Source organism: Passer montanus, unplaced genomic scaffold (genome assembly GCF_014805655.1).
Source record: "Passer montanus isolate IOZ18808 unplaced genomic scaffold, ASM1480565v1 scaffold9, whole genome shotgun sequence".
Taxonomy (NCBI): domain Eukaryota; kingdom Metazoa; phylum Chordata; class Aves; order Passeriformes; family Passeridae; genus Passer; species Passer montanus.
Genome location: NW_024374367.1, coordinates 7,314,432 through 7,325,581, shown reverse-complemented (window position 1 = coordinate 7,325,581; position 11,150 = coordinate 7,314,432). Strand labels below are relative to the sequence as shown.

The following is an 11,150-nucleotide window of genomic DNA, read 5'->3' as shown; positions in this document are numbered from 1 at the left end:
CTTCGAGCCGCCGGGCGGGCCGCGCCCGCGCTCGCCGCCCGCCTTCGCCTGCCCGGAGCCGCGCTGCGGAGAGGCCTTTCCCCGCAAGCAGCAGCTGCGGCTGCACCGGCTCTCGGCGCACGGCGGCGGCGAGGACGGGCGGGGCGGCGCGGCGCGGCCCTTCGGCTGCCCCGTGCCGGGCTGCGCCTGGTCCTTCGCCACGGCCTACAAGCTGCGGCGGCACCTGCACTCGCACGACAAGCTGCGGCCGTTCGCCTGCGCGGCGCCGGGCTGCACCAAGCGCTTCACCACCGTGTACAACCTGCGGGCGCACAGCCGCGCCCACGAGCAGGAGGCGGCGCACAAGTGCGAGGCGTGCGGGCAGCGCTTCCCCAGCGCCGCCCGCCTCGCCGCCCACCGCCGCCGCAGCCACCTCGAGCCCGAGCGGCCCTTCCGCTGCGACTTCCCCGGTAAGCCGCCTCTGGGGCTCGGCTCCTTTCCCTCCCCTTCCAGAAATTGGGATCCCTGCCCTGAGGCCGTGCGGCGCTCGGCGCCCTTCTTCTGCACCCGCTTACCCCTTCGTGGTGCCCTAGAATGTCAAGGAAGGTCCTCCAAACCACCTCAGTGACCAAGAGAAAAAGTTTGGGAGCTGGAGGATGCTGTGCCTTTCCTCCTGCGGCTTTGTGCTGGTGCAGTGAAACACTGCAAGACACGGCGGCAGCGTTCAGTGCGCCTTAACCCAGGCTATACTCGATATACCTTGGCAAAACAATTGTAATTCCTGGGAATAATGTGCAGGATTTCACTGGTTGGTTTTTTCCCTTTTCCCCGATATAAGATCCTGAAAGTACCTCGCTAAAATCTGGGAGAGAGAAAAGAGTGCAGTTTTGTGCCTGAGTTTTGCCAAGCAGATTTGCTATTTCCCTTTTCTCCCCAGGCTGTGAGCGAACGTTTATCACAGTGAGTGCATTATTCTCCCACAATCGAGCCCACTTCAGAGAGCAAGAGCAGTTCTCCTGCTCATTCCCTGGCTGTAACAAGCAGTATGACAAGGCCTGCCGACTGAAAATCCACATGAGGAGTCACACAGGTATTCACAGGGATGATTTCCACACGGCGAAGTTCATGGAGCATAGTATGTGGAAAGTGGACTGCAGTGTGCTGGAAAAACTGAAAGTTGGGAAGGGTGACATTAGTTATTTGGAGTCAGCGAAAGCATTTGATTCTTGGCCTTCTGGGGGTAGGAGTCCACTGAATCAAGTTGTCATATGCAAAGTAGTTAAGCGCAAAGCTGTGGTTTTTGTCATTGTACATTCTCTGCAGAAAAAAACTATCCCAGCTCCATTCCCAAGTTCATAGATGTTCAAAACGTTGCATAAATTTTACTCTTGATACAAACAAACAACTGCAAAACTCTCAGAACATGTGGAATGTATGTACCAAGGTTTGGAACAGCAAGAAGATAAGGTTGTCATATGCAAAGTACTTAAGCACAAAGCTGTGGCTTTTGTCATTGCAAAGCTGTGGTTTTTGTCATTGTACATTCTCTGCAGAAAAAAACTATCCCAGCTCCATTCCCAAGTTCATAGATGTTCAAAACGTTGCATAAATTTTACTCTTGATACAAACAAACAACTGCAAAACTCTTAGAACATGTGGAATGTATGTACCAAGGTTTGGAACAGCAAGAAGATAAATTTCAGCTCTGGCAAGCATGCCTGACTTGCAAGGACCACTGCAAGGCTGAAATGCAGCCTTGTCATGTTACTGGTGTGTCCTCTACTGTCCTCTCTTTTCCTGGTTTCGTGGGTTTACAGTTTTGAGGTTTTTTAAGTGTCACTTGAAGTTCATAGGTGTGGTGGAAACCCAGTGTCACACACTTCACAGTCTTGTAATCGAGACGCAGTAATCAAGGCAGATCATGAAAACAGGAAAAAACAGTTCAGTTGTGTTTCTGTTTTGAGTAATGCTGTTACTGACTATTGAAGCACCTTCAGGATGTGAGGTGGATTGATAAATACTTGTGCTCTCTGATGCAATAGCATGGAGTTAAAGAAAGTCCAGATTGTAGGAGGGGGAAGGGACATGATAGTACTCTGCAGTGCATTGCAGGAGGGGCTGGTTGAGTTGTCTTAAATTAATTCAGCTTAAGCAGCTTTTAATATTTTCTAGTAGTAGTATGTGTTTTGTATTAGATTATTAATGCAACATTTTTTATTCAAGGTGAAAGACCTTTTATCTGTGACTTTGAAGGCTGTGGCTGGTCTTTTACTAGTATGTCCAAGCTTCTGAGGCATAAAAGGTAAAGGAAGCTTTTTCTGATTATACTGTCCTAAGCCACTGGCTGTTTCTCTTCCAGTAGCTAAGCAGTAGTGGATTTAATCATGCCAATGACAATTTCCTTCCCTTGCAGGAAACATGAAGATGACAGGAGATTCATGTGCCCAGTAGAAGGCTGTGGGAAGTCCTTCACAAGAGCAGAACACTTGAAAGGCCACAGTATAACTCACCTTGGTACAAAACCATTTGAGTGCCCAGTAGAAGGTATTGCTCCACTCTCATATCTGTTTCCTGGTAACTGGTGTGTATTTTTGTCTGAAGGTTATGTGTGCTTGGTACAGGACTGGAACCATTTAGAGTGAGTCTTCTAACACGGTTTGAAGAGCTAAAACTAAACATAAGTCTTGAGCAAGTGATCATTCCCAGAGTTAGGAATGACAGAGCAAACTGTTTCATACTGTAGATAGGCCGCTGAAGTGGTGAGGGATTCCAGAAGCAAAGATTTTTGGGTGTGATCTGGATTATTCAGCTCTTTAAAGTAAAGCAGCTCTACTTGACTGTTTTTCCTTTTTATGGTGTTTCCAGCAGTTGTCATGAAGAATTTCAGATGCCATACTGTGAAAAGGTTGTGCTTTACACTGAATAACTTAAGAGTTTCATGTCATCAGAAGCAGGTTGTTAAACTGTCCTACCCTTTGACAGGTTTACTTTCTTGTGATTCCTCTGAGTGTACGCACAGGTGCTGCAAAATAGCAAGTAGAGGATATTCTGATTTGTTAAGACATTAAATATGAATATTAAATAGAAACTTCATTAAATTTGAAACTTCAAAGCCTTGTATATCTTCTTGCAGGCTGTTGTGCAAAATTTTCAGCACGAAGTAGTCTATATATTCACTCCAAAAAACATCTTCAGGATGTGGACTCGTTAAAGAGCCGGTGCCCTGTTTCCAGCTGTAACAAACTGTTCACTTCCAAACACAGTATGAAAACGCACATGGTCAAACAGCATAACTTCAGCCCAGGTAAAGTGTTTGTCTCTGGCTATCAGAGGGTGCCGTGGAAAAGTTAAGTGTTTTATTAAGGAAAATGTGCAATTACTGATGTTGAAATCAGCGTTCCATTGATATGAATGACAGAATCTTCTCTGACACTGAAGTTGGTTTCACCCTCCTCTAAAATTTTCAGTGGGATCTCTGAGTATCAGAAAGTGAAACTTGTGCTAGACCTCTGAAATTGTGAGAAATTGCAGCATTTTTCAATGAAGCAAAGCCTGTCCTTTTCCATGCCATCTGTACAATATGAATAAGGACTAAAAGGATGTCTCTTTCCCCTCTTTCATTCTTCTACAAGCTGTACTTAGTGCTATTTTTTGGCAAGTGCTTTTATAAGTACACTTCTCCATAAAAGAATGAACTCATTTCAGTAGGCTGCTTTTCCCTAAATCTGCTTTCAGGGAAGGTGGGAAGTGTTTTAGTAGGCTAAGAATAGAGAATTTTAGGTTTCCTTTTCTTCCTGTTGTCTGTAGAAGTTCTCTTATAACCAAACCCTTCTCTTCCAGATCTCCTAACTCAGCTGGAAGCAACCTGCTCCCTCACCCCCAGCAGTGAGCTCACTAGTCCAGGGCAGAGTGATCTCAGCAACATCGACCTCGTGTCCCTGTTTTCCAACGTGTCCAGTAACAATTCTGGGATTGGAGCGGACATGGCGCTGGTGAACTCTGGAATCGTCACCATCGACGTGGCTTCGGTGGGCTCCACGCTGGGGGGGAGCCTGCCTGTCAATAACAGTTCCCTGAGCCAGGCAGTTGATCCCTTGATCCTGGTGGCGAGCAGTGACATGCCCCAGAGCCTGGACAGCTCTCTCCTGCTGGGAACCAATGCAACGGTTCTGCAGCAAAGCACTTTAAACTTGGATGATGTACAGACTGTCAATGCTGAAGCCTTGGGTTCACTGGCATCTCTGTCAGTGAGGAATCCCAGCCAGGATGTGCATGGGTTGACATGCAGCAATAATTTAACAATAGACACGGCCACTTTGACTCCTTCCAGCAGCCTCGGCAGCACCAATGTGCCTGAGTTACTGACACCAAGCAAAGCTGAACGGAATTTGCTTCCCAGCTCAGATGTGGTTGGTCAGCAGGAGGGCAGCAAAGTCGTGACACAGTTTGTGTTCTCCAACCCTCCGGGCAGTTACAGTGCACAGAAGGAAATGGATCTTGGCGCAGTGACTGGCAGCTCGTTTTTGGTACGTGGAGTAACTATTCACTTCATCCCTAAATGAGACAGCCTGACTTTGGGGGTATCCCTGGTCACACCTTACTGGGAGACCTTCAGATCTTGCACATCATGCATTTTGTCTCTCTTTTGATGAAAGATGTAGAACGATGCGTTGAGTAGTGTGTTTTCACAGGTAGATTCAGTGTGGTGACAAGTTCTAAGAAATACTGAAATTCTGGTGGGGACAGTTCAGGAGAACCTTTCAAAATAAGCATCTGCCCATCTGGAATGGAATTTACAAGAACACCCAAGAATAAGTGTTACACGTGTTACTTGTTCATTTCATTCCAGGGAAAGATTTGGGCTGTAACAGTAACTGCAGCATTTTCATTCCAGTCTTCATTCCTCTTTTAAGTACTTTTCCCTTTCTGTTTCACTGTGTTATTGCAGACTTAACTTTTTGTTTATGTTACGAAGTACATGTTTACACTCTTAAAATCTGAGCACTTAAAAATGTGGAGCTAACTCCTCCTTATGTTGAACTCCAGATATTGAGTAGATACAGGGAATTTATTGAAACTCTAATCAGAAGATTGGGGGAAACTAGAATTCAGTGTTTGCAGCATAGAAGATAACTGCATCTGAGAACTCATTAGTGTGTGTTTTCATTATCTTGTTCTGTTCTTAATTCCAAAAACCTTGCATCTGTGGGCTTTTTTTTTTTTTTTCCTTTAACTAGGAGAGCAGTGGGTCTGCAAGAACAGACTATAGAGCCATTCAGCTGGCCAAGAAAAAGAAACAAAAAGGGAATGGCAGCAGCACAGGTGAGAAGCTATTAGTTCTGTTGCATTTACTGAATAAAAATATTTAGTAATTTTGGCAGTGCAGTGGAAGCAGGTTTCTGAGTAACATTCTCAAATGTCCTATCCTGTTTATTGATAGTTAAAATAATTATGCATGTGGTGTACCATCTGTTACTCAGGATAATCACATTCTTTGGAATATCTGATTCACAGGAAGTTTACAAAGAAAGCTGTGCCCTGTGTTTAATGATTATTAACAAGACACTAGTTGTCAATCTCTTCATCTGTTTCTTATTAAAATGAAAAATTACGTTACTGTGCTTGCTGTTGTTCATGCTTATCTAGGGGGTTCTTTTACTCAGTACAGGCAATAGAAATTTCAGCTAGATTTTGTTTTTGTGTTTCACTTAGTAACAGTGTGAAGGAATCAATTTTTTTTATTATCTAGATATACTCAAGCCTCTCGTATCCTTTACCTGTGCAGAGCATTCTTGTGCAGGGTGAGTTTAGGTCATGATTCCAGATGTGCCCTCTTAGTTTGACTCAGAGCCATTTGATGTGGATAATAACTATTCCTTTGTCAGATCAAATGTGGTCATGGTTCCCTGGACTTGCAAAAGCTCAGGTGTTTGAGATGTGTCTACCTTTGGGGCTGGGATGGAATATTATAGATTTATGATACAATAATATCATATATATAGAGTTTAGTGCTGCCTTGGTGTCTCTTAGACCTTCCTCCTCTGAAAATCAAGGCAATAGTTTTTGAGGCAAGTTAAGAGGCTAGTTCTGATTTGAGAACTGTTTTGTGTATTTGTAAAATGCATATGTGCATACATTCTGTCTGGTTCAGCAAATCATCACATGGAAGGAAAGTGCTTTATGAAACTAGTTCTAAGGGGCCTCATATTATCAAACATGTGCATGTATCATCAAACATGTCTTTTGGATGTTAGTTTAAAAAAACGATTGCACTTTGCATGACTCCTAAGATGACCTCAGAAAATTCCTGTTTCTGTTCCTGTTCAAGACTCCCCATAGTCCACTTTTCACCAGCTGTTGCCTTAATGGTATGCTGTGCCTCTCAAAGTGGTCTAGAGAGTCTCATATTTCTGATTGGTTTAACTAGATTGAGTGAATACTGTAGAAGGAAATTCAGGGTTTAAATATAGGTTATCCAAGCCCTTCATTTATTACAGCTTTTTTTTTTTCAAAATCCAAACAAAAACCGGAACTGACAGGACTGTATTCTTACTTTTGTTTTGATTAGGGTTTTGGTTTTCAGCTTGTCATACAGCAGCTGGTTCATCCTGCTTTAAACTGAAGAGAAGCTTAAGGTTGTGATAGTTGTACTTGTGTAGCCTGTTCTACCTTGAAATCTTCCTGTAAAAAATTATCTTCACTATGTTTTTTTTACAGTTTAGAAAAACAATGTGCATGACTTCTCAGGAAATTACTTGCAGAACGAAAAATAGAAAATGCAATCCTACTTCCTAATTCCTTTCTATAACACCACAAATAAACTGATATCACTGTGCTACCACAGTGGAGGGCCCTCAGCTTAGCAGTTTGTGATTTTTCAATGATGTTCATGTAAAAAGGTGCTCAGTCAGCAGCTGGAGTTCACCAGCTGAGTGCTCTCTGCCTTTTAGCAGTTGTCAGATGGTGCTTAATTATATTGCACTGCTGTGGGCATTTGCTGCGTGTACAGATAGCTGCAAAAAGATGAAATACTAGCAGAAAACTAGCAAATTCATCTGAATATTAAAATTGCTTTCTTTTAGGGGCATCTGGTTCTGGTCAGAGGAAAAACAAGGGTGGTAAAGTAAGCCCAACCAATTTTTCTTCCTCTACTCCTGGCAGTCGACTGAGTGGTAACATAGTTCTGCCAAATGGAGGGCTGACAGTAAGGGACCCTGCCACTGGAGCCCAGTATGTGCAAATTCAGCTTCTTCAGGTAAGAGCTGAGGAGAAAAAAACATGCTCAGCTTATCTGTTATCCATTTGCTTTTATGGAAGAATTTGAGTGTTTGTGAACTCAGGTTATACTGCCCCTGGATAGAGTCTTGAGCTCTGCAGTATTCTTACAGGATTCCACTTCTTATTTATAAAGTAAATGAGATGAACATGAGAATGTTCCTGCAAAAAGAAGTTTCAGCTTAAACTGTTATTTCTCTTACCTGTTGAAATCAAGCTTAAAATTTATAAAAGACAAAACCTGTTAATTAGTGTGGGCTGATTAGTGGTGCATGGCAGGTGTGTCTATGTAGTATTCAGAGAAAGGATAAGTTCCTTTTCCTTGATTGCTAACAGCTCTGTTATGGAGAGACCTATGGGCCGAGTTCTCCATTGATCTGTTTTTTGATGGGTGTGCACATTTGTAACTTTCAGGTTAAGTTTCAGGTTAAGTATCAGCTTCATGAAAACATGATGAAACTTGTTGCATGTTTCTCTGTTAGATTTGTTGAAAGAGGAACCCTTCCTTCCTCTTCAGATCTTGCCAATGTTCCAAGTTGATGAGGATGGGATAATAGGTTGTACACTGAGCTAGGTTCAGATTTAAGTTCTAGTTAGCTTTCCACATCTTTGTGGAGCTGGGCCTTACTAGTACAGTGCAGTGGCTTTATCAGATATTTTAAGATTGTGGGACTGAGAGAAATTTGCCATATTGTGCTGAGATAACTTGGGTGTGGTGTAACTTGATCATGTTTCTGCATTCACAGGATGATTCCCCAGGAGAGGGAGATCTTCCCTTTCAGCTGAGCTCTCAGTCTTCCTCGTCACATTCTCAGCTTACAGTGGATTTACCTGTTTACATACTTCAGGTACAGCATGTCAGGCCACTGGGTTTTATTGCCTTGCTTGAACTTAAAGATAGTTCACTGTGAGCACTCTCATGTTCTGCCTGATGGAAATACCTTGTTTTCCATTGGGAGTTGAATTCCATTCACAAGGAATAGTGAGCAGAGGGCTGCACTGCACAATGTATCTTGTGTCTGTTACCAACCTTTGACACATCAGAACTGGTTGTTTTTTTCCCTCTGTTACTGAGTAATGAATAACTAAATGTTACTTTTTTTTTTTCTGAAATGCCCCACCCTTGCTTTCTGATCCCATCCTGCAGATAGTAGGTGGGTCAGGAAAGAGGATCAGAATTGGAATGTTGTGGGCTACAGAAAAGGGGGATGGGAAGTGGGAAATAGAATCTTGAACCTAGATTTTGGAGTGGTGCCCTTATGGGAGTGTCAGTTAAGTTTAGAAGCCTGCTTAGGGACTCATTTTTGATAAACTTTGCAATGTACCTATTCCTGCCAAGTGGGTTTCTCCTGGATAGAAAATAAATCTTTTTTGTTGAGGAGGGGCACTTTCTTCAAAACCTATAAGTACAAGAGAAGTGGGACTGTTGGCTATGGTAGAGAGGTAATGGAGGAAAAAGTGATTTTAAATCTATTTCCATTAGCAATGCTCATCTGAAGTGTTCCATATTAAAACTGTGTCAACATTGTTTGGGTGGATCCCTGAAGTGGAAAAGCTTTGAGTTTCCTCTGAGCCATTCCAAGCATTTCTCTGGTGTTGAATAAATGTCAAGATAATCTTGCTGATAAGCACTGAAACCATCTAGAGGTGAAAGTAGTTCATGCTGTCTGTTTGCTTTAACAGGAACCACACAATTCCACTGAAGATGATGCAGGTTCTGATAACTCTCAGTTCACTGGAAGCACAATAAATTTACAGGATCTGGAATGACGATTATTAAGAGCAGTTACTTGAAAACAAACTGGGCAATCATGACAGAGTGAGATTACTGTGTGGGTCTTTTTCCAAGGAAAATATGAAAAATAGGAGAACTGAAGTATGGTTGCACTCTTTGTGATTTGCTTAAGACAGTTGCAGCTGAAAGATTTTCTTTAAAAATGTAAATCCCACTTGATGTGCCTGTGTAAGATACCCTGTCTGCCTGGTGGTTGGGAGGCTGAGGCAGACTGCTGTACAGTGTTGTTTCAGGGAGAAGTACTTTATTACACTTCAAACTGAGGTAATATTTACTGTTTTCACAGGAAAGCAAGTATTCTACAGCTAACAAATGCAAATTTATAATCCTGCCTGCGACAGTTAAAACTTTCCTTCCATTGGTCTCCTCCTGAAGCCAGTGGCATCAAGGAATTAAGAGCTAAATTTTGCAAGTGTTTTCCACACAAAGAAAAAGATTTGTTTTGGCCCCTGTGTTTGGCAGAAAACCAGAATAAAGTGTCACATGTAACAAAATTAATATTCTATGCCATGAAAATGAAATGCTCTAAAATCTTTGTTTTAGAAAGCTAGATTCTAAATGTTAACTTAGCTGTGAATCAGTTTGTAGCTCATGTTGAGTTTCTCCTTTTCCTTGCTCCTGCATCCCAAATACTTTGCTGAATTCTTCCAGCAAAACTTGAAAAAGAAAACTGCAATAGAACTGTACTCACTGTAAGTGATTTGCTAAGAGTCCAACAGCATCTGAGAAGAGGTTTGTTTTATCTTTGTGTTCCCTTTTTTGGGAGGAATGTTGACCGTCATGTAAATTTAAGCACCTTGATTTTTATCTCATCTATAAACCGCTGCCAAGTTACCTGTGAACTGGTCACTACCTTTTTATTTAGGATTGTTTGATGTTTTTGTTTTGTTAATTGAACACTGTTAACACCTGTTCTTTATTGCTATCCCAGAGTGTCAGATGCACCTGGAGGTTCTGGCTGGTTTACAAAATATGCAGTTGTCAGAGTATTTTATGAGGGGAAGAGTTGTTGCCCAGGAAGATTTGCCCCTGAAAAACTGCAGTTTCTCTTGGGGGTGGGGGGAGAGGTTGTATGTACTCTACTTACCTGGATTGCAGACACCTAAATAAGTATAGGGTTGTATAGGGAAAAAAAACCACCTTTGGTTACATTTTAAGGTAGTAATTTAATTGTTTCTTATGGTGATGTTCTGAATGCCTGTAAAAGTATGTATAGGAGTTTGATAAAAGACTGTACCTTTTTTTTATTCTCAGTGAGGTGTGTGTATGCACGTATGTGTATTTTCTTTTTTTTTACAAAATAAGATATGTCACAGAGGAGAACATTGTGATCTTTTTAATCTTGCACATATTTATTTATTTTGCAGTTATACTGATGTTAAATTCACATGAGGTCGTTCAGAAATGCTTTTACTTCCTGTGCCTTTTGAACTATGTATGTGTCCATAAAATGCTTTTTTGATTGCAGACTTGGGGAGGAAAAAAGCATACAGGTTACAGTGAACTTCAGCTCCTGATTTATAGGCAGTATTATATCTCTGGTTGAACCAGCTTTATTTTTCTATCTTTAGCCTAACTGAGCATTGAGGTCTCTCTGTTCCTCTCACTCTGAGTTTACAGTTTACATCCAGGGATGGTCTGAACCCTCTCAGGCTGGGTTTTCAAACCAGTTGGTAGCTGAGATCTGCCTGGTGGCTGTGGCTGCAGCACTCCTGGGAGGTGGAAGGATTGAGGAGGAATTGTGCTGAAGGGTCACCGTGCTCTCCCTGGAAGCTGAGACACCTTGAGCTCCCAATGCCTGCATTATTCTGTTCTCAAGGACCATACCAGTTTGTAATCCATTAAAATGGCCAAGGAACACTCCATCTTTTTATGGGACTTGCAACCAAATCTTTTTACTTCTGAAAATGTACCTCACTCAGCTTTGTAAGTGAATGTAAAGTGCTAACCTCTTGAGGGCAGAAACTTGGATCACTTGGCTAGGGCTCCATTGCTGGCAATGGATACCTGAAGAACTGCTGGTGCAAAAGGGTTAATAAAGCTTTTTTTTTATGGTTAGTTTGTCACTGGGCATTGTTTTTTGCATGGATGGATCTGACAC

General features: G+C 42.3%; 1 protein-coding gene across 1 annotated transcript in view; it reads left to right on the top strand.

Moving 5' to 3' along the window:
- The window catches only part of ZXDC (ZXD family zinc finger C), a 12,278-nt gene extending 1,171 nt beyond the window's left edge, over window positions 1–11,107 (top strand). The window contains exons 2-11 of the mRNA XM_039734355.1: window positions 4–449; window positions 917–1,069; window positions 2,203–2,281; window positions 2,393–2,523; window positions 3,113–3,283; window positions 3,820–4,505; window positions 5,217–5,301; window positions 7,062–7,234; window positions 8,001–8,102; window positions 8,938–11,107. Coding sequence (XP_039590289.1) covers window positions 4–449; window positions 917–1,069; window positions 2,203–2,281; window positions 2,393–2,523; window positions 3,113–3,283; window positions 3,820–4,505; window positions 5,217–5,301; window positions 7,062–7,234; window positions 8,001–8,102; window positions 8,938–9,024 — 2,113 coding nt within the window. The 3' untranslated portion in view covers window positions 9,025–11,107. The remainder of the gene's footprint in view (window positions 1–3; window positions 450–916; window positions 1,070–2,202; window positions 2,282–2,392; window positions 2,524–3,112; window positions 3,284–3,819; window positions 4,506–5,216; window positions 5,302–7,061; window positions 7,235–8,000; window positions 8,103–8,937) is intronic.
- Window positions 11,108–11,150: the final 43 nt, after the last annotated feature.